The 24,353-nt window shown below is 37.1% G+C and overlaps 1 protein-coding gene across 2 annotated transcripts in view; it reads right to left on the bottom strand.

Moving 5' to 3' along the window:
* Positions 1-1,620: 1,620 nt before the first annotated feature.
* The window catches only part of LOC138705864 (transcription factor HES-1-like), a 109,740-nt gene continuing 87,007 nt past the window's right edge, over positions 1,621-24,353 (bottom strand). For both annotated transcript variants that reach the window (XM_069834552.1, XM_069834553.1), the window contains exons 5-6: positions 21,260-21,453; positions 1,621-14,801 (exon numbers count right to left, since the gene is read on the bottom strand). In XM_069834552.1, the coding sequence (XP_069690653.1) occupies positions 14,397-14,801; positions 21,260-21,453 (599 nt within the window). In that variant the 3' untranslated portion in view covers positions 1,621-14,396. The remainder of the gene's footprint in view (positions 14,802-21,259; positions 21,454-24,353) is intronic.

Here is a 24,353-nt window from a genome sequence, read left to right as displayed (position 1 = left end):
CTTCGAACGAGGAACAGCACGCTCTACATTCGAAGGTTGCGATTACAGAACGTAATCGGGAGTCAGAGAATGAGCATACCTGATCTATACAGTTACATTCTGTAGAACCAAAACTTAATCTTTATGTAGTTACAATTGCTAGCTTGTTAAAATGTGTATAATATACACATGATCATATTATGATAACGTTATACAATTTGTGTTCTTTTGTTTTGTATGTTTTTTGGAAAATATAATTTCAATTAATGCTCCGCCATAAATGTTGTAACTAAAACCTTGTGCATCCCTCGTGTTTATCGTACGGCTCGTTCTCCCCGCACATGTTACCTGAATTTTGTTTAAGGTTTCACAGTGTCTAAACGAGACGCTCTACTGTAACTTATTTTCTTTTATCCTATTATTAACAATAAAATTTCTTTTAGAAAATAAATGAAAGCGAATAGGAATGTGTATTCTTAAAAAAAGTTATTATTGAAATTCATTCATTTCATTCATTCAATTTTCTGCCAATGGCAGGCCTTTCACTGAAAACACACCATTCTACAATCTTTACTATTTTCCGTCTTCCTCTTGATCTCCGTGTACGATTGCTAGGTGTATATCTTAATGTTGTCTATCATCTGATATCTTCTTCTGCTCCGAACTTTTTTCCCCATTCACCATTCCTTCCAATGCATTTTTCAATAGGCAGTTACTCCTTAGCCAGTGACCCAACCAGTTTTTTTTTCTCTTCCTGATCTGATAGAGCATTATTCTTTCTTCACTCGCTCTTAAACCCTGTTAATTTAGCAATGTAGTATATACTGTAAGGATCATCTTCGATTCTGAATTTGATCGGCAAGAAGTGAAAAGACGAAGTATATGATTATGTCTCATGACCAGAATATTGTACGAAATGGAAATATAAAAATTGGAGATTTATCCTTCGAAGAGGTGGAAAAATTCAAATATCTTGGAGCAACAGTAACAAATATAAATGACACTCGGGAGGAAATTAAACGCAGAATAAATATGGGAAATGCGTGTTATTATTCGGTTGAGAAGCTCTTATCATCCAGTCTGCTGTCCAAAAATCTGAAAGTTAGAATTTATAAAACAGTTATATTACCGGGTCTTCTGTATGGTTGTGAAACTTGGACTCTCACTCTGAGAGAGGAACATAGGTTAAGGGTGTTTGAGAATAAGGTGCTTAGGAAAATATTTGGGGCTAAGCGGGATGAAGTTACAGGAGAATGGAGAAAGTTACACAACACAGAACTGCACGCATTGTATTCTTCACCTAACATAATTAGGAACTTAAAATACAGACATTTGAGATGGGCAGGGCATGTAGCACGTATGGGCGAATCCAGAAATACATATAGAGTGTTAGTTGGGAGACCGGAGGGAAAAAGACCTTTAAGGAGGCCGAGACGTAGATGGGAGGATAATATTAAAATGGATTTGAGGGAGGTGGGGTGTGATGATAGAGACTGGATTAATCTTGCACAGGATAGGGACCGATGGCGGGCTTATGTGAGGGCGGAAATGAACCTTCGGGTTGCTTAAAAGCCATTTGTAAGTAAGTAAGTAAGAAGTGAAAGGACATTCGGATGGGGATTAAAAATGATAACACATTGGTTTAAGTTCTATTTTACATTATTATTATTATCATCCTTATTTACAACATATACATGTGGTCTAACAATTATTCAATTTATAACTATAACATAAATTATACAGCTTCTGATTCAGCAAAGAAATTCCTAACACGACCACTTAAATAATTACTCTTCAGAGTTGACACCACACATATCCGACTATTCGAAAACATTGAGTAACTTCGAAAAGAGGTGTACGCTTACAGTAGGCTATGGGAGGAACATTACCATATACATTAGCGCAAGAAACTCGTATCTTCATCTCAAAATGACACTGTTACTAAATTAGACACAGAAAAAATGGCTTTACTTACATCTGGTACTGGCTCCTGACAGAGTAAATCTATAACTTACAGTTATATAGGCCGGGCTCCCACTTTGATTGAACGGAATGGTTGAGACACAACAGACGTTCATGTTCATTTCTATTGCGCAGATTTGTAGTAGGTGGCGATCCTCGGTGCATCGGAATACTAAACTTATGAATTCGCTCGAATTGCTGAAGTAGAAACCATATTGTTAATAGCGTCGTCTTTGTGATTTTATAAGGCCCATAAATAATCTCTACACACATACTCTATCTTGTTTTTGTGTAGAGTTTCGGCTGAAAATTACAAGTTTTCTGCTTAGATGGTATAGTCCTATTTTCGTTAGTATCTGCTTGATCATATTTAATTCAGCCGACAAGAATACATAAGATAAAAGATCAATTTGTTTCAGATTGGTAAATGAAGGGTATCAATATTTTCGATTGTTGGTGTGTAATTTATGAGTATCTGCTCTTATCAACGGTGCTTGTACTTTCTGTTTATGTCGTATGCGCCTAGAGAATTAATTTTATTATAGCCCGAAAACATGCGTTTCAAAGTGCGCAGAAACCAAAAGCTCCTACCGGCCAGAATGAAATGGGGATAAAGTCATGTAGAACAATTACGTCATGCGCGAGTCGATTACGGAAGCGCTATGTTTTGAATGTTGCCTGGCTATAGTTTTTTGTTATTAAGTGCAGCCTGCGGTAGACTTTATGTGTGATTTTATTTCCTACATATTATGTTCATGAAGATATTCCATTTGAAAATCTTCATGAAATTGTCTGGTCGAGTTGGATCGACAGTGCAATTACAGTATTTGTCATCTGGTTCGCGATTAAATTCCTAACTACTACTCGCACATTGGAAGCGACTACTCACGACTACGCGCGACTTGGGCATTCGACTTCAGTTCTCACACTGAGACTGACTTCATCAGAAGTGATCTGCGACTACTATCATTGTTGGGAATGCACCATAATCCTAGATTGTTGGGTTCTGCAAAATATTTGTGTTTCTTTTAACAATATGTAAGAAATAAACGATCAATAATTATATTCTACATCCTGCAAAAAATCTTTTGAACGATGAACAAGACGTCAAAGGAGGAGTGAATGGGCCAACCAAAAATATGTGAAAAGAGAAGAACTTGAATTCCACCACCTGTTCGATTACTTGAAGGATGATCCCTTCCGGTCTCTCATCCGCGGATAAGCGACGCTAGCCCGAGGGTGCTCTGTGCTGATGACTGCTGATCTATACGGATTGTTCTCTACTTGCGTTTTACCAGAAAATTGATATGGACAGTTACACTTCTCAGTTTTACACTAAATTTTATTTACATATTTTAAAAATAAACTATTACAAGATAAAAGAGGAAGACTTTGAATGAGAGATAAAATTACCACGTTTTGCGCCATTCCGGCTGTTGTAACTCAACAACCGTAGGAGCTAAACAAGTATTTGACCAATCAAACGATTCGTTACGCACTGATATATAAAATTAAAGTGAAACATAATGAGCGAGCAACTGTAACATAGTGAAAATTTGGAAACAAGACAATAATTTAGACTTCATTTCAATGTCGAAATATTTAGACCTAGAGAAAACATTCAAAATCTTGTAAGATTCGGGTGCGAGAAGAAAGAAGAAAAAAAAAAAAGTCGAAAAAAAGGTGGGGAGAGATGGAGGTGGCGGAAGCCCTCCAAAGAGCCCGGTTGATTACTAAGACAGGTTGATTGATTACTAAATTAATGACAAAAATTCCGATTTCGCAAGCAGTCAAGAAAAATTACGGTCGAGTATGTGCAGAGTCGTGTTTACATGAATCTCAATCTGAACTGATATGCCCTTTGTAACTTAATTCTCATATCACAAACCACTGTTGCCAATTTATATAAACAAATTATATTTTCATGTAAATTGTTGTTTAATTTGCATCTGTGCGACAAGAAGTATTCTACGTTGCGGAAATGCGGTACCTCCAGAACAGTCCCTCGATTTTTTTTATGGTAAGTGAATTTAAATAATAAGTTACAATATTGTACCGTGTAACGCCAAACGGAATGAAGTAATATTATCAGTCTAGTATATACAGTCACGAAGCTCAATACGTAGTAAATATGCATCCATAGATAGTTGCTAACCACTAGGATCGTTACTATCGCCTCATCACAGACAATGCGAAATAGTACTGGCACAGTCTATTGTTTCTAGTACCCTCAACAACCCAAGCTTCGTGACTGTATATACTAGACTGTAGTAATATTACTTTTGTAAATTAATAGAGGTCTAGATCTCCTGATATGTTACCAATTTATAAGGTCTCTAAAGTTAAATGGCAGTATCTAAATAACGGAAATACGATTGTGACGAACTTAAATTATTATCAGTTTGAACGTAGCTCAATAAAACACCTACAAATAAGCCAAAGTATTCCGACGTAGAGAAAATAATATTTTTTAGACTCTTTAAGTTAAAAGTCATAAACTTCCGCATACAAAGTTTACCTCAGAAATACTAGTAGGCCTAGTTATTAAAAAAAAATAATTTGTGAATGGCGTCAGAAAATCTCAATGGTAGACAACAGGCCTACAGGTTAGGTTTGAAATAATTTCTAAGGTATGTTATTTAGGATACAGAGGAGACTGATGTAACAGACTACAATAAGAAACCGGAAGTGATTCACTGACGCTCGTGACGACGCCAAGCAGAGTGGTGCACCGAAGATCGCGAACAGACTACACCCACCGAGGCTATGACACTACTGACATGCCGATTAGCTGTCCACAGACGTTACGCTCATGGTTTTCAGAGTACATTAGAGTCATGTAATAAAACATATTGGACGTTTATCAGTAATCCAAGTCCTGTTTAGATGAGAAAGGAAATTAGGCATTGAAAGTCGGGCGCGTCGCAGTGGCGTTCACATCTTGTAGAGAACATTTTTTTACGATAATTTTCATACCATAACAATTTGTAACATAAGGATTGGAGGGAAGCGAACTTAATTTAAGTCTTATTACGTCAGATCGACAATAATAAATTAAAACACAGTTCTTATAATAATAATAATAATAATAATAATAATAATAATAATAATAATAATAATAATAATAATAATAATAATAACAATAATAATAATAATAATAATAATGGCATTGATAAAAATATACACATAAAACTAAGTACTTAGAATAGGCTGAGGAAATCTATCAAATGTGGAACTATTAGGTTGGTGCATAAATTCGTAGCGTTTTTGTTCGTCATCACAACACACCGTTGTTAGCAGATTTTTTTTTCGTTCGGATTTGAAGGAAGTTTGTGCTATATGTGGGCTAAAGACGTGTAGAAAAACGAACACGTCCGACAAATTCTCCTGTTTAAGTTTAATAGAAGAGCAAAGGTAGCGGAGGCGGCTCGAAACATTCGTGCCGTGTACGGGGAGAATGCCATCGGAGAAAGCACTGCAAGAAAAGGGTCCGTCATTTCAATACACAACACCCCGTATAAAAGTTAGTGTTCATCCACAGAAAATGATGTTATACGTTTGCTGGGATAAAGAAAGCGTCGTGTATTACGAATAGCTTTCCAGGAATGTACCCAGTAATCGTAACTGCTGACAATTATTTCCAACAATTCAGACGACTTGCGGCCACAATTAAAAAAAAACAACCAGGAAGACTGCATCAAGTGCTGCTGCAACACGATAATCTACGTCTTTACTTCTCTAACATGACGAAAGCAGCTACCCAAGAGCTTGGTAGGGAAGTGATTCCACATCTCCCATATTTTTGTTATCTTGCGCCCTTAGATTTTCACCTTTCTAACTAACAGTCTTCAAGAGAGCTCCTTTGATAACGAAGATTCTTCACAAACTTGGCCTGACGACTTCTTTAGCTGCAAACCAGCAGATTTCTTTGGATGCAGAATCGAAAAATTACCCCAGCGTTAGCAGAGAGTCATAGATGTAGGGAAATATATTACTGATTAATTTTATTTCTGTCTTCTATTCATCTTCACTTAAAACTTTTCTCACAGCGAAATAATTCTACGAACTTTTGCATCAACCCAATAAATGACCTATCACCATAATTCTAGATTGCATAGGCTCTATCAGTATTTCGTATTTGTCATCATGAGACGCCTCCTGACTACAATATGGCGTATCAGTACTTGATAAAAGTGTATTCGTGACGTGTGTCTGACCATTTATTAATGACGAAATATAATAGTAAATTAAGACATATTATTATTATTATTATTATTATTATTATTATTATTATTATTATTATTAGATGCCCTTTGTATCTGACAAACAAGTTAATTGTGTGGATGGAAGTTTACGGAAGAAATATTGTAGTAAAACCATAAAAATGGTGACATAATTTTAGAAAATATATAAAATACACGGTAAATCAGGAGGAAAGGTACGTGGTTTGAGGAGTGATAATATTGGTGATTGTGAACAAAAAAAGTTTATATGAACATATGTCCTGTTCTTAAAGGTTTCGGAGAAAACTAATCGAAACCATGAGGAACGGGAAAAGTGTGGTGCGGTGTCATTGATGACCAACTCATCGAGCCAGTTGTTTTAGATAACCGTCTTAACAGAGTACAGTATCTTGATTTCTTTCAAAACGTGTTATCAGAATACTCTGAGAATATTCCTTTGACAACACGATCTCGTATGTACTTTAAGCACAATGGAGCTCTTGTATATTTCGTACGGCCAGTGAAGTGGTACCTCAATGAAACGTATCCTGGGCGTTGGATCGCTCGCGATGGAGTCATTTCTTGGCCATTGAGGTCACCCGACCTTACTCCATTGGATTACTGTGTGTGGGTTTGGCTTAAGAGCGAAGTCTACAACCGCAAAGTGGAAACAAGGGGAGAGGGACTTCTCGCTCGCATTTTACATGCTTGTGCTCAAGTAAAGGAATGTCCGAATCAGCTCAGATCAGCAACACAGCAGCTATCTACAAGAGCTGCAAAGTGCATTGAAGTCGACGGTGGGCTTTTTTAACATGTTCCGTAAAGAGGTACACAATTGAACAGAACATAAGGTAACAATGTTTTAATTTACCATCACCTGCACTTTTCTCTTTCCTCATTGTTTCGATTAGTTTTTTCCAAAGCCATTAAGAACAGGACATACGTTCATTTATACTTTTTTGCTCATAATCATCAATATTATCACCCCTCAAACCATGTAGGCTACCTTTCCTCCTGACTCACTCTGTATATATTCGAAAAATTGTAGGCCTGTGTAGAATAAAATGTAATGATATCCAATCATGTTAACTTCTGGAAATATTTTGGAAGTAGAGAATCTTACAGATGTGTACGCCTCTACCACACGCCTGCAGTTGTAAGTAAAAATTATAATAACGTCATTATTCCACTAATTAACGAATCGAAGACTGGCTCAGCTTAGTCTAAGTTATACTGTATGTACAATAATGAAACATTTATAGACACAGCCCTAGTTTTCTTATTTGCAGTGATTGTACAATACTTGTTAAATTCTGGGCAATAACAGAAAACAACACACATTTCTCACAGCACAAATCTTATTTACAAGATATCAACATTTTTACATAACTCGAACAAATATTTCATTGTTGCCCATTAGTTAGGTTCTACCTTGTGTTTGTTTCAAGTAATGCTACGACAAAGGGCCGCGTGAAGATGACGTCACATTATCCGACTAGTAAACACAGCTTGATTTACTGTATGAAATATTTGTAGACAAAAGTTTACAACAATTTTATTTACGTTATGCACTCGAACATAATTCGATTTATAGGTAGTAATGACTCAGATTTCCTTCTCTAAGTATTTGCACTTCTTTCTGTTATTCCTATCTTTGTCATCGAATTTTAAAGCTTCTTTAGAAAATCTGATGCTGGAAGCAATAAAATTCTTACTTAGGGAATCCTGCATTGGTCTAAGCGCGCTGTAAGCCGGCGGTTGGCAGCCGCGTCGCTCGCAGAAAATATGGTTTCCCGATTTTACTATCAAAAACCAAAACATGTCTGAACAGGACGATTGGCAGTGCAGCAAGTAGTAGCTTAAGATCAGTTAATATTTTTTTTATAGTACCGTATCTTACATCAACTTTTGACGTCATCCATCAGCCAGCTTACGGCACGAATTTATAACAACGCACTGAATAAAAAAAGTGTGCAGAGAAGCATCTGAGCAGTTGTACGGAATCGATCCAGATGACCTTATTAGCAATTTGTATACAATCTTTGCCAACCAAGAGAAGCAATATGACGTCAATTGTAAGCAGTGGTGGTAAGTCTAGGAAAATTTCCCTTTTTTTTTGTGAATATTTTAACTTGTTTTTTAAGGAAGGGAGTGAAGGGATTTTTTTAAGATAATACTTGTTTTTCGGGGAACTGTCTGGAAGGTCAACTTGAAGTCGAAATTTAAATGAACACTGTATTTAAAAAAAATCCTTCCTGACTGGTTGATTATTGCATGCAAACAATATATTCTGTTGACTTTCAGTTTCTTTTCCGTCAAAGCCAATTTGCTAGAACCGACAGATTAGTAGTTACGTTAGTTTCTGTTACGTACTCAGTATTGCTGTGTGCTGTTTCGATTGCCTTTTACGGTGCGTTTGGTAAAATGCTTCAAGCCATGGTGTGAGAAAGCAGAAAGAAGGATTTTACTGGTAAATTTAATTTTTCAAACTTTTCAGCTTTTGCTTAGCTAGTGTTAACGTTGACAAAATATATTTCCAATTACTAAGAAGACATGTACTCAGTAAATTTAGTTTAGACATTTATAATGTCTAGGCATAAGTATGTACAGTACTGTAATGTGGCATATTGATATTAAGTTACGTATTACATTTCCTGTTTAGTGAGTTGAGTTTTAGAAAATTTCTGAAACAATTGAAAGATTGCTTTAGCAAAAGGAATAATTTTTATAAGTAATACCACAAAAGAATATTCATATTTCGTGATAATAGTAATTTAGAGAAAAAATATGGCAAAAAAGGGAAATTTTTATGGAGGAGAAAGGGCATTTTTCCGAGAAGTCTTACCATCACTGTACTTGTCTGAACCCTTATTCTTGGCTTATACCATGCGTACACGCATTATTGGACTCTGAGAGCTGCAATTCTTCGGCAAGTGATTTCTTGTTCGACACAGATTACTTAGAGCCGTTGAGTTCACATTACACAGACAAGGGAGCAAAGGTGGAATGAGAACTGCAAAGAAACCGATATGCTCACACAAAATTATCAGCATATCAGCTTCGTAGTTACATTACAGGCTTAAAAGGATTTGTTGGGGATCGAAGCCTGGTCCCTTTGATGAGATATCAATAGCATATATGCCATTTGCTTAATTTCCATTACTCTGTACTCAGTTCACTCAAATCAAGATTCGCCCTTTAAATTCTCATTCACTTGATCATAAGAATTCTTAATGATTTCATGTCGTCTTCATTTCTTTACCTAGTAATTTTGCAACCAAACATGCATAAACCATATGGCTTTATATTTAATTTCGAGCGAGTCAGATGTTACACATATCTGTGCTAAATATGCAAGTAAACAAGCTTTTATAATATTATGGGTGATTCTCGACTGTATATTGGAGCTGTCGAAGCATATTTCTGAGACCTTTTTGAGTAAAAAGTTTTTGTTTTGAGAAGGTACATCATTGTGACCAACATATCCCTATTTTTTATTTGTTTATTTTACGACGCTTTATCAACTGCAATGGTTATCTAGTGTCTGAATGAGATGAAGATGATAATGCCAGCGAAATGAGTCCAGGATCCGGCGCCGAAAGCTATCCAGCATTTGCTCTTAATGTGTTAAGGGAAAATTCCGGGAGAATCCTGGGAAAACCTCAACCAGGTAACTTGTCTCAACCAGGATTTGAACATGGGTCAGGCATTATAACTATTAATCCACAGCGATGGGCTACATATCTTTATCAAAAGGAATTTTACTAGATATCTTAGTGCGCATTGAGGACTTTCTCTACGATCAATTGAGTACTTAACTGAGAACGAATTATTGAAAGTGATCTACATGTGCATTCCGAGCGTAGCTAGCAGCATTAAGGAAGGAAGACATATTTTTGGAAAATCGTTTTGCGCAGGCCGAACAGACATACCATTCATGAAGTAATAATTCAAATTGTCCACCGCTATGGAGTTATGGTTCTCACATCTGGCCATGAAAGAAGTGGGCCCGGGTTCAAATCCTGGTTGGCATTTTATTCCAGGGTTTCTCTTCAACCAATTGAAGCAGAATTGCTGGGTAATTTTCGGAGTTAGACCTCGGACTCATTTCGTCATTATTAATTCATATATCATCACTATCATCATCATCATCATCCATACACTAGCTCGGTTTAAGTTCACGGTGCGGCGTGCTGTACTTGTACAAGAGCGTGGCCGTTCGGCTACCCAATCATTCACAAAATAGGAGTGGTAAGCACAATAAGCCTCAAGCTGCAGTGCAAGCCTTCGGGTGCCTCCTCTGAATAAGAGAGAGAAAAAAAAAAGATTAAAATTTCATACTTGTGATTTAATAACGTAGTACTCTTGCAGGCATTTCATTTGGTATTTTGTATTTTTTTTTTTCACGCTTACTACTTAACATTTGTTCTCTCTAAATTTAAATTGTGCAGGATTGAACGCATGTTCATATTAAATTGATTTTTCAGAATAATCTCAAGAATAAGCTCCGTAAACGTTGATATAACTTGTAACGTATGTATGTCAGAATGTATAATATTATCTATCCAAGTCAAGAACCATACTTATGATCACTAGTCGTACTAAACAGAAAAGACCGAGTACACATTAATGTGTAGCTAGGCACATTAAAGGCTGATTCACAATAAATCGGGAACGGAAATGATAACGAGAACTAGAACGGATTTTTAAAAAATAAATGTAATTTAAATGTGAGAATTCACAATTAACGAGAAGCTTGCCGGAACGGGAACGAAGAGTTGGCCAAGTTTTAACTTTGTCGTTCTCGTTTTACGATCACAGCCTACTAGATTCATTCTGTTGTCATCAAAAAGCTATTTGATCGTTGTATATTTTGTAGCAAAGAGGCTGTGACATAATAATATATTGTCCATTCATTGCTTGTAACTAACATAGAAATTCAGTACAATCACTTTCCATATATGCTACGTATATATGTGATCAAACTACTACATAAATTGAATTCTTAAATGTTTCGTGTCTTAAATTTCGAAGTTGGTTAACCTGTGTTTATGTTGGCTGGCTTGTACTCATGAGAGAATGTCATTGGTTAAGTATGCACAAATAACATCAGAATGCGTAATATCGACTGTACATATCGTTATTGACATATACATATCGATAAGTATAGCAGTTTCCGTTCTCGGCTTATTGTGAATCAAAAATCTTCACGTTCACGTTCGTTTCTCGTCTTCGTTCTGGCTCTTGTTTTCGGCTATTGTGGGCCAGCCTTAAATTTCTTTTAATTTAGCGTAATGGTTAATTACGTTGCACTGATTTCAATTTTCATTGCCTAATATGAGTAAAAACATTAGTTATAATTATTAAATATTTACGGAACTATATTTTATAATGTATTTTGACTTCGGTTTTCAACCAATCGTCACAGATCAGTCAGTACGGTTCTTGGCTTGGACAGGTAATTATTATATATGTAGATGCATATCACTTGTAGCACCTAACGGAAGTTATTTGTGCATATTCTTTCAAAATGGCTTCCTGGATGTATATTAGGAAGCTACATTTTAGAGAACAGAGAAGGTACACTGCATAATATAATGGAAGAACAGGAAAGTAGGAAGTGAACATAATTAGGAACATAATTTTTTAGCTTTCCTTCTTGTTGCTTATCTAATTGTAACAATTTTTAAGTTATGATTAGTAGATCTGTTCAGCATTTACGCCATTTAACACAAAAATGTGAACATCTATTTTCCAAAACCGTAGTCAGGCCTATAAAATCCTGACAATAGGTCAATCCCCAACATAATATGCAATCCATTAGAAATTTTGAATAAAAAATTTAGCTGAAGCTCGTGAAATAGAGGACCCAAATATTCCGGGGCAAAGTTGAAGCTTATTGGAAAATCTATAAAGAACATTAAATGTGGGTAATAATGTTAAATGGAATTACACTGTGGTAAATGATCTGTTTCAATAGTCTCTGGAAGTAAAATGCGTGGTCTGCCTGTTTTTTTTTTTTTGAGTAATCGAGAGAATTGAGAACAGATCTGTTTTACTAGATCAGTTTTCACAGCTAGCAAGATTGATCTCAAAATAAGAACCTCTTCCGGTCCCAACGTGTTACCACACATAGACTTAGAACTGATACACTGCGCCTGACGTCTTCAACTTGAAAGCGATGTTGTGGGTGAACTTTCTACTAGCAAACGCTGGATAGAACTTTTTGGTATTATTGCACAGGGGAGGGAGAAAGAAACGTAATTTATGTTAGTGAATTCTTTTGTAGATTTATGACTTTAGTGTTATAGTATTATTGTATTTTTCATTTAATAAAATTGTCTGTGAAAAATACAATACCTCTGAAACAACTTTCAAAAATTTTTATGTTTCTTTTATGGGAAAAACGGAATGAAGTCATTAACTTTAGGGAAGGTAAAATAATTGAAGAATAGCATTTTATTGCTCATTTTGATCCAAGCGTTCACTTCTAGGAGGCTGTACGAATGACTGCATCACTGAAAACATTACCCATGGTGTACTACCTGGAGTTGAATCTAAATTGGATCAGGATGATGATGCTGATAGTAACGATTATTATTATTATTATTATTATTATTATTATTATTATTATTAATATTGAAGATATGCTGGAATGTTGATAAAACAAACAGGAGCTCCAGAATTTTATCACCGACACCGTCTTTGTTCACCAAAATTTCTCCTTGAACTCACCGGGATTTGAACTCGGGCCTCGTATTTGAACAATTATTGCTGTTGTAATAGACCTAGCTATATGTGGCTAGTGAACAGAGGAAACATTTCTTTCACTTCGTTTGTGCATTCCCTATCCGTTTTCGTACTACAGCCAACAGAATACTAAGGTTACCATTTAAGGCTGGTCCACAATAAACCGGGAACGGAAACGACAACGAGAATGAGAACGGAAATATTGTTAAAATATAAATATTTAAATGTGAGCATTCACAATTAAGGACAAGCTTGCCGAAGCCCGGGAACGGAAACGTGAAAGTTAATTATGAATGCTCACATTTAAATACAACATTTCCGTTCTCGTTCTCGTTGTCGTTTCCGTTCCCGATTTATTATTCACTCCTTAGTGTGCTGTTGCCATAACGCCACTTCTTACACGACAGGACTGTATTAAAAAACTTTCGGGAGAGGGACGTACTTCGTGTAGTCTACGCAGATATGGCAATGTCTGAACAAACAGCGTGTGAAAGTGATCCAGGCTTCGTTGACTCTAACCACTCTGAAAGCAAAAAGATGAGTAGGGATTGGATGCGGAGAAGATGACGCATAGATGATACTCTTTCGACCGGCCGCCACTTCCTGCTAGTCCTAGCACCTAATAGTAAAATAAGATATTTTCCTATTGCATTAAACTCTGGTTTCTAATAAATGTATCGAAGGAACTAAGTAAAAAATAGCTTAACAACACTTCTCTATCTTTCAGCCGGGTCCAAGTGGAATTTAGGTGGGCAAAGACTGTGCTTGGTAGTAGATTTTCGCGGCGTATTCCCTTGCAGGCATTCCACTATTGGTTCATCAACAATCGTCATGATAGTACACCGAAGGTCCCTCTCGCGCCGTGGTGTCGTGGTCTAGGCATCCTGCCTAGGACTCGCTTTACGGAATGCGCGCTGGTTCGAGTCCTCATGGGGGAAGAAATTTTCTCACGAAATTTCGGCCAATGTATGGACTGGTGCCCACACAGCATTGTGATACACTTGGGGAGCTACTATAGGTAGCGAAATCCAGTTGCGAAAGTCAGCTATAACGGCCTGGGGGATCATCGTGCTAACCACACGATATCCCATTCTGGTTGGATGATCGTCCACCTCTGCTTCGGCATGTGAATGTGAGGCTAGCAGCCGGATGGTCGGTCTGAGCTCTTCAAGGGCTGTGGCGTCACGGATTATTATTATTATTAGTACACCGAGGACAACGCTAAAACGGCGGCCAAAAACCAACTACAGTTTCGGCGCGTCACTCCTAGATGGAGACGCTTGGCTGAATGACGCAGAGTCAAGTACCCGCCAAGGAAAAAAATAAAATTCTGTTTCTTAAGCTGCTTGACTGAGCTCTCAGTGCGGCAGAATTTGTAAAGCGCAGTTATCTATTCTAAGCGTTTGTGTGTCACAATTTCTGCCCTAGAACGTCCGCTCGATTGCGCCACATCGACCGTTTTGTTTGACTCGCGTCGGACGCTTACCACGGCCTCCACACAGGTCCTTCCTCCTTGACTTCGCCCTCCAGGAGCCCCCTTTCTTCCATTCCGCTGTTTTCTTCATCGACGTAGTCCTCTTCGGACTTCCTCTTGGCCACGGTGAAGTCGATGGGCTGGTCCGACAACGAGTCGGAATCGATGCTGTCCTCGATGGCCACGATGCTCTGGTTGTACGCGCCGCTCGGGATGCAGATCTTGGCGGCCCTCACGCCGTTGTCGCTGCTCGTAGCGATAAGGTTAGTTCCGTTAGTCGTCGCCCAAAGCGTTGCCGTCGTGGACGTCGTGGGACTGCCGCTTTCCGATGCGGCCGCCGCTGCTGCGAGTTGTACGTAGTGGCTGGGGAGGAGGAACACGACCTGACCATCCGGGAGGCGCGAAGGTATCACCTGCAAGGAGCAAGAAACATACTTCTGTGAAGATCGATTTTGAAATGTTCACATAAATACTGTACATATTTTCAGCGATCCCGATATGGGAAAGTGTCTTTTGGAAGTCGTATGTCTGTGTAATTATCCGTCTGTATACAAAAATTTAACCTAAGTATAGGATAAATTTCGATCATACTCATGTCGGTATCTAAGATCCAACATCCGAGAAGAATGCACATAAAATTAATCAACGAACATGTTAAGGCTACATGTTAAAAATGCAAAATTATTATTTACTAAAATTCGACTCGAAGTTTTCCTTGTAGACTTTTCAAAATAAAAAATAGAAAATAAATTCAAGAAAAACATTCCGTATTCAATTATGTAACCAATAGTAACTGTTTTTAAATTTCAGGAATTAAGGAGGTGAACACTTATTACAACGAAAAATTAGCTAAAACATAGTCATTTAAGAGATAGAACAAGAAGTAATGTAAGTGTTCGCACCACATATTCTACGATATTATATATCTATATTATTATTACCACTTTTTACTTTTCCATTTCACGATTGTTATCCAGCCACACTCACTTAATGGAAAATAACAGTTAATAAATAATAATTATTTAGTAACACATTATTAAATATATTTTTATCAAATACATAATTAGTAATGTATTCATGAACAGAGGTAGTCGATGAACGATCATGATTTTATAAAATCGCTTGTATCGGGAAAGTTTTATGTAACATGAAAAATAATTTTTATGGAAGATAAAGGAAAACATGTTTTTAAATGCGAAACAATCCTGACTTTTGGTTATTGCGTCTCGTAATGGTCAAAAGTAAATATTGTCCGATTTTGCCTTCTTGTTTACTTTCAGATATACAGCCATTAGCCAAAGATTTACTTTATTCAAGTTAAAGTTATTGCATAGAATAAAAAATAAACAGGCATTGCCGTTTGAGATAGCATTATATATCAGTGGCGAAGCTAATGCGTAAATACTGGGTAGCCCGAAAAAATCTGCTTACCTTATATCTTTTTATATAGCAGATGTTTCTCGGCTTTTCTATCAAAACTTTTTTGTGACATAGACCTCACAAGAAGATGATGACCACTCATTTTGATCCCCAAACAAAATATAACTTAGGTACGGTAAAACAATATAACGTACTTGTCTCAGAGCAGCCTGTTAGCAAAGGATATTTCTTATACCATTATAGCCATGCCTTTAGAGGCTTCTGTCACAAGCCTCGCACTGAACCCTTCATCCTGGAATGTCTGCCAACAGTGAACTTAATACACAGAAGGATGGAGTGAAACCAAGTGTTACGATACATCGTTATTATGAACTTATGGGTCTATTGTTACTAGGTATAATGGAAAATTTGTTGGATTGGCTAAGCCTCAAAAGACCCTTAAGAGCTTCTCAGCCACCGGCGTGGCTCAGTCGGTTAAGGTACTTGCCTGCCGGTCTGAAGTTGCGCTCGGGCGCGGGTTCGATCCCCGCTTGGGCTGATTACCTGGTTGGGGTTTTTCCGCGGTTTTCCCCAATCGTAAGGTGAATGTCAGGTAATCTATGGCGAATCCTCGGCTTCATCTCGCCAAATACCATCTCGCTATCACCAATCTCATCGACGCTAAATAACCTCGTAGTTGATACAGCGTCGTTAAATAACCAACTAAAAAATAAAAAAAAAAAAGCTTCGCCATTGCAGTGCATATTAGGCTACGTTATCTAGTTATTGCTCTGTGCTAATGAATGAATGGATTAAGAGAGAAAATATATGAAGTGGCAGTGCTTAAGAGAGAAATCGGTCTAACACGTCACAAATTCCATTTTCATTAGCTGGAATTTTGAAATGGACCTTCGGAACGGTGTGAAAAGCCGACACTACTACTCAGTTGAGGAAATGTCAACAGTATTAATTCGATATCCCCCAAGGCTAGGGTAACCATGGTGAACAACACATAATTCTGTCGGTATTCGCTTTCGGAATAGACTTCACCTCAGAGTACGACGCGACGCAGCCGCTGAATGCTCAACGCTTCCACCAAGACTAATCGGCGCGGGCGGTGGCGGCTTCCTTGCCTCCCGCTTTCGCGTGGATTGATAGGTGACACAGACAGACTGCCGCGCTGTGTCAATAAGCACGAAGCCACGACGCGCATTGCAGCCAATATTCTCTGCTTTGAGATTGCGGGTAGAGGCAGTTTCAAGTAAGGGTATATCTACGTATCAGTGATTCCATTACTATTTTCGACATCTTCCTATAATTCCAATTTCAGCTTACCGTATTCACTCAAATACAAAACTCAAGCGCACATAACACCCTTCTTAAATTTTAAACACCAAGTATAAAAGCAAGCATATTTTACATCGCATACGGAGACACGTGTTCGTGGCCAAGCAACATCTTTCCTCAACCATGAATTGCAGACAGCTCAATGCACATCACAATTGGTTGGGAAATTTAATCATGACAGAGGCTCTGACATTTTCCTTGTTAGTAATTCATGTCTCGTTACATATGGCGCAGAAACTTGGACGCTGATAAAATCAGACCAAGATTCTATAACTCCTTCAGTCCCGAATTTATATTTAAAAAAATGAAAAAAAAAAAAAAAACTGGTCACATAATCATTCTGGTGATCCAAAAATCCCTAATCAAGTCTTCACAGCAAATAAAAATTTGGGGGAAATTTTGACGCCTGGGGCCCCACAATTTTAAATTTTATTTTGAATTCAGGTATAGAAATGTTTAAAAAATAATACTCCCCATTTCTATCACACTGAATTTTTCAAAATATTTAATAGTATCGAAGACATTCCAAAAAAGAAAAAAAAATGTACAGTATAATGTACATCATGTCTGAAGGGGTTAAGGAAATTTGAACGTAAAATAATGAGAAGAATTTGTGGACCTGTTTTGGATAACGGCATGTGAAGAGTTCGATATAATGAAGAAATCAACCAACTTATTAAAGGAGAAGATATAGTAAGATTTATAAAATCAATAAGGCTGCAAGGGCTAGGTCACCTAGAACGAATGGATGAGAATAGAACACCTCTAAAAGTATTCAAAGCAAGATGTTATTCAACAAGGAAGAGAGGAAGAACTAGAATACGATGGATGGATAATGTGACGGAAGATCTGAAAATTATGAACGTGAGGAGATGGAGAGGAAAGATTGAAAATAGAAGAGAATGGGGACTGATTGTAAAGAAGGCCAAGGCTCACATAGGGCTGTAGTGCCGAGTCGGTCGGTCGGTCGGTCGGTCGGTCGGTCGGTCGGTCAGTCAATAATACATTTCTATAAACCCCACAGCTATTATTGGTACAGTACTTAGAAGAACTTCAAATCAATATAAATTACCATCACATATCAAATATGCTTTCGTTTTCCCGTCACCACAGTACAGCAATTAAAGTATACAATCGTATCTACTTCTGTTTTTGTCATAATCAACATATAACAAACACAGGGAATCCACCAACTATTACTTAGAAATCCATCTGTGAGTCTCTAACCTGAGTTTAAGAATTCCTTATTTGTGATATGATTTGTATTACATTTATTACAGTGCCAAATATCAGTTATATTTCAAATATAATTTGTAAGGCAGTTTTTAATATAATATTTTGTATCCCTAGTATTACAAGACCTAACGAGTTTCTCACAAACGAGTTGTGTGAAGATAAAATATGGCATTGCAGAATAACCACGGGATTCATGCATACAACAAGCTCTCATTCCCACTGGCAAGCCAAGCTGTGGTCTCTCAGTAGTTCAGTAGTGTCATTGATTCTGTTGTGATAACATATATTTCTCTCAACAGAGTGTGTTTATATATGATACTTTTACTAAACGTGAAAATTGGAGAAGATATGACAGACACTTTCGTACAAAATTTACAAATTCCCCGATACATAGCAGGTCTGTGATTTAAAAATTAGCGAAAATGTGTGAAATTATATTCGTAAGTTAGCACAACAAACAGGACATCAAGAGCATATTATGCGCATTTGGCAAACAAAACATGTGAAAATTGAGGACGTACTAGCAACTATATAGGAGCAATAGTACATTATTGCACAATGGTTCCAACAGCGAGTATATGACGGAATTGTTGATCCAGAACTGATATTTTACAGGACTAAGCATGGTTTCGTCTTAGTGGGTATAATAATAGGCAAAACAATACATATTGGCATTCAAAAATTCCGCTTATACATATCTATATAAAGTTCCCCTACACGATTTGAAAATCGGGATATGGTGTGTAATAAGTGCTCATAAAATTATCGAACCAGTGTTTTTCGAGAATAACGTAAATAATAAACGATATGTTAATAAAATATTGACTTCGTTCTTTCATAAATTGACAGAAAAGAAAACATATGCTTATTTCAAGTAGGATTATGCGACTACATATACGGGAGATATCTCAATGAATGAAATTAGGGCCATCTTCAATGATCATGTTATTAGTCTAGAATTGTGGCCGGCTCGCTCACCCGATTTATATCCTTGCTATTTTTATTTATAGGGGGCATGCTCTCCGCCACCGAGATTGTGACGAAGTCGGTAGAAAATCTCATCCTAATTCAGACACTCGTAACGTACGGTATTTAATTCTTGCTTTACACGAACACACGATGAACTTCCGACTTGGGGTTAGCGTGCTGCTCACAAAATGGACTTCATATAGATAATGAACTAACATTCTTGCTATAAGGGAATTCGAACCGTTAATGTAAAAGTTGCGTCTTTAATCGTTGTAGACTTTTCGGCGCGCAGGGATTTCGATGCTATTATAGTCGGTTCATTGTCTGCTTGGCATCAAGCAGTAGGATTTGCTGATACAAACCCAGGGAACTCCGGATCGATTCCCGGTAGGGAGGAGGAGCTTTATCTCCCTTGCATAGAGAATTGATGTTCTTCCCTTATCTTGTACGAATAGGTATTCGTCCTATGTTGAGGTAAACGGCAGCCATTCGTCATGCTGAGCACACGATCAGAGATCCCTGCTATTTGTGAAGGTCTAGTGTTCGTTTATTATCTTCGTGGTAGTTAGGACGGAAGGACCGAAACCTTGAACGGAAATAATGATGACGATGACAATGACGACGACGATATATCTCGGGCAATAGTCGAAGGTGTGAATCTTTGACTCCCTTTTTAAACGTTTGCTGTAGGCCTATTACATAGAAGTGTGATGAAGATGGTTTATTAAGAGATAAGCATATGGTGACAAGTATAACGAGAGTAACCCCACATTAGTTTACTTCAAACATCGTCGTAGATGGGAGGATAATATTAAAATGGATTTGAGGGAGGTTGGATGTGATGATAGAAACTGGATTAATCTTGCACAGAATAGGCACTGATGGTGGGCTTAGCTATGTGAGGGCAGCAATGAACTTTCGGGCTCCTTAAAAGCCATTTGTAAGTAAGTAAGTAAGTAAGTAAGTAAGTAAGTAAGTAAGTATTATTATTGGAGGAGTGACTGTTATTCATAACTTCTTTCATTCAATTTATTGGACATGCTTAAATCTTACAGCAAATTGTACTTATTTGCCTTAATTTCTATATAGACGTTACTAGCAATCATAGGGGCTTCCTCAAATCCCTGTCAGTTTTTAATTGCGTACTTTGTCAGCTTATGTTTTACTGTCTCCAAAATTAATTAACTCCAGTTAGATGCTAAAAGCATGTTTTTTATGTAGTGGGAAGTTTTTGCGTGTTTACATTTTGCCCTAAATGAAGAGACGTCCAAAGTTTCGGCACTGCACATTGGCTCCAAGATCAGGGAAGGCAGAGGCCTAGAACCTATCATGATATGTTTCCACGTCCCCTTTTCCCTTCCTGCCCTGAAGATGGGTCCGACATGTAGCTCGAAACGTTTGATGTCTTTATATCTATTACACGATGCAAATACCCAAAAACCTCGCAATACGTTGATAATTGAGCGGAAAAATATTGCAAGCGACTTTTTCATGGAGTCACGTTTTACGTAGGCATACTCTATTTTATACTGTAAGAACTGTAGTTTAAAATGGAAGTATAACTGGCCAGCCTACTCATTATCTCCTGGATTAGTTTCCTTACTAGTAGCATTTGTGAAGTATCATTTATGTCTGCGGGCAGTTAACTAAACAACAAACAACAACCTTCAATTTAGACAGAAGAATCTCGGAGATTGTCGAAGAACGTTACAGTGCAAAGCATCAAGTGTTGTTTTTTCTGTTCCTGTAAAGTTTTTAATTTGACGTTTGTAATATTTTTCCGCTAAACTATTCAATTGTAAGAGTCTCAAATCATAAATATTTATTATCTATGTATGAGTCTTTATATCCTAGCATGTCTTCCTGTTACAAATTGTCACAACTACACACTGTAACATATTGGTATTATATCAATATAGGGAATATTATTTTAGTCTCGTGTCGGTATTGGTATTCATACCTGCACGACAGACAGCATGTTGTTGCTGTTGCCAGAGTTGGCAGAAGCGGGCGATGACGTAGTGGCCACGGTCGTTACAGTCTCCATATCCGGATCCGGCTCCGGACTAGGGCTACCGGGGGCGTGGCCCACAGTTCCGCTGGACTGTGGGGTCATCTTGCCTCCCAGACTGCTGGCGGGTCTGCTTATGGCTCCTGTGTGCGACAAGTCGAAAGGAAAAACGTTGCTTTGAGCGCTGCCTTTCTAATGTGGACTAGGTAGTCTGTAGTATTAATATGCGTAAGAAAGCATCGCTGGCAAAAGTGCAAAAACTCGTTAAGTCCTGAGAACCAAAATTTTTAATAATGCATTAAAACTATTCTTTGTTAAATTTGTCTGACATTTGAACAAAAGTATGATTCATGTAATTATGTCAAATGATTTTGATATAATTTTATAAATCATAGTTTTGTTCATTCGTCAAGCAAATTTAACACAGAAAATTTGATTGCATTCCTGAAAATTTTACAAGGCTTTGCACTGTTGCCAGTCATATACGTTGTGTATTCTCGTTAACACAACTTGGGCTTGAGTAAAGAAATTATTTCATAACCCTGAGCTATTGCTACATGGAGTTGGAGTTGTCTTATTTGCGCCGAGAATGAAATTCAATTAAAAACTATTTTAGCCTCAGTAGCAGCAGCAATAATAATAATAATAATAATAATAATAATAATAATAATAATAATAATAATAATAATAATAATAATAATGTACCTGAGCCGTGACTTAAGCGGTATCAATTCTCACTACGAATCTTAGAGACACGTGTTCATTTCAATTAAAAACTATTTTAGCCTCAGTAGCAGCAATAATAATAATAATAATAATAATAATAATAATAATAATAATAATGTACCTGAGCCGTGACTTAAGCGGTATCAATTCTCACTACGAATCTTAGAGACACGTGTTCATTTCAATTAAAAACTATTTTAACCTCAGTAGCAGCAATAATAATAATAATAATAATAATAATAATAATAATAATAATAATAATAATAATAATAATAATAATCATAATAATAATAATAAAGTACCTGAGCCGTGACCTAAGCGGTATCAATTCTCACTACGAATCTTAGAGACACGTGTTCATTTCAATTAAAAACTATTTTAACCTCAGTAGCAGAGCAGCAATAATAATAACAATAATAATAATAATAATAATAATAATAATAATAATAATAATGTACCTGAGCCGTGACTTAAGCGATATCAATTCTCACTACGAATCTTAGAGACACGTGTTCATTTCAATTAAAAACTATTTTAGCCTCAGTAGCAGCAATAATAATAATAATAATAATAATAATAATAATAATAATAATAATAATAATAATAATAATAATAATAATAATAAACCTGAACCGTGACTTAAGCGGTATCATTTCTCACTACGAATCTTAGAGACACGTGTTCATTTCCAGCAGGGAAACGAACATTTATCTCCTTTCTATCCGTAATGGCTATGGATCCTTTACTTTATGTTAGTTCTATGTTTTGTTAATAAGTAATATGGACCATGCTGACGACATGCCAAGTGAGTCCCGTTATGTAGGTGTTTAGATTTGTTGTTTTACAACTCACACAAGAATGAATACGGAACGGGTCAGACGGTCCAATATTTGTGGTAGATGATTATATTGTTATTCTTAATCATTACATCACAATGAGATTTACTGCTACTGGTCATGATTCATTGATCGGATTAATAGGCAATGCTAGATAACTACAAACAGAGGACACAGTGGTCATCTATTGTATTGTGCAAGAGAAGCGCTTGAGGCAACAGATGACAAATACAAGACAAGGGGCATATTCAGTCCTTAGGGAACAGAGATAAATGCCAATTTCCAATAGGGAATCGAATAAGGGTGTGCTCTACTTACAAGTAACCTTACCCCACGAGACACAGCGCAGGACTACTCTTTGTTTATTTTGTGTGTTTATTTTAAATTTGATTTCGAGTATAAGAATGCCAATTCAAAACACATACGAACTAGTGTTGGGGTGCTGTAAAAATTTCGACTATCTCGCTCCGAGTGAGGTTGATATGTCACTTTCACATTACATGTTGTCATAGTAGGTAGTCTAACTCAGTATTTGCACCCATTGCTCTGCGAAAGTGAAGTAATAATAAGTCTAGAAATATTTTCTCTGTATATTTAAATTGAAGTAAAAGTAAATCCATGGCGCTACAGTCCTTTGCAGGGCAGAGACAGACCAGCCGGCTTCTGGCCTCACGTCCACATGCCAAAGCAGAGGTGAACGATCATCCAACCAGAATGGAAGTATCGTGTGGTTAGCATGATGATCTTCCCAGCCGTTATAGCTGGTTTGCGAAACCGGATTTTTGCTACCTATCGTAACATCACGATGTTGGATGGGTACCGGTCCCATACACTGGCCGAAATTTCATGAGAAAATTTCTTTCCCTATGAGGACTCGAACCAGCGCGCATTCCGTAACGCGGGTCCTAGGCGGGATGTCTTAGATCGCGACGCCACGGCGCGGGACGTAGGCACAGTATAATTTATAACAACTACGATGAGAAATTTGGAACTACAAATGCGATCTGTACAGCAGTTCTCTCCTGACACTTGGCAACGTTGTTAGCAGATGAGCATGCGGGACAAGTAAGCTCTGCGACTCATTCCGAAATAATTGATGTACTCGAAACAATTTTATCACGCGCCTGTTGCGTGAAATCTAACGTTTACGTTTTTCTTTTTCAATTTCCATGTAACGGAAATTCAAGTACAGAATAAAGATTATAAATCACAGAAAAGATCGAAATAAAACTATGTACAGTAATACCCCTGTATCCTCGGGAGATATGTTATGAAGCCTACTGTGAATAACAGAGAACCCTATACATCTTGTTAACATAAATACCTATAATAAAGTTTAAATTGGCAAATTACAAACAACAAGACATGAGGAGAAGCAAGTAATAACATGCAATGGTAATAAATATGTTGTAATGCTAATAATCACTGTCTATGAATACAGAACGCAACTAAATTCTACATTTTCTATGGAACTCTTGTGA

The sequence above is a fragment of the Periplaneta americana genome, chromosome 9 (assembly GCF_040183065.1).
Source record: "Periplaneta americana isolate PAMFEO1 chromosome 9, P.americana_PAMFEO1_priV1, whole genome shotgun sequence".
NCBI lineage: Eukaryota > Metazoa > Arthropoda > Insecta > Blattodea > Blattidae > Periplaneta > Periplaneta americana.
The sequence above is the reverse complement of the archived record's forward strand: the minus strand, read 5'-3'. Positions and strand labels throughout refer to the sequence as shown.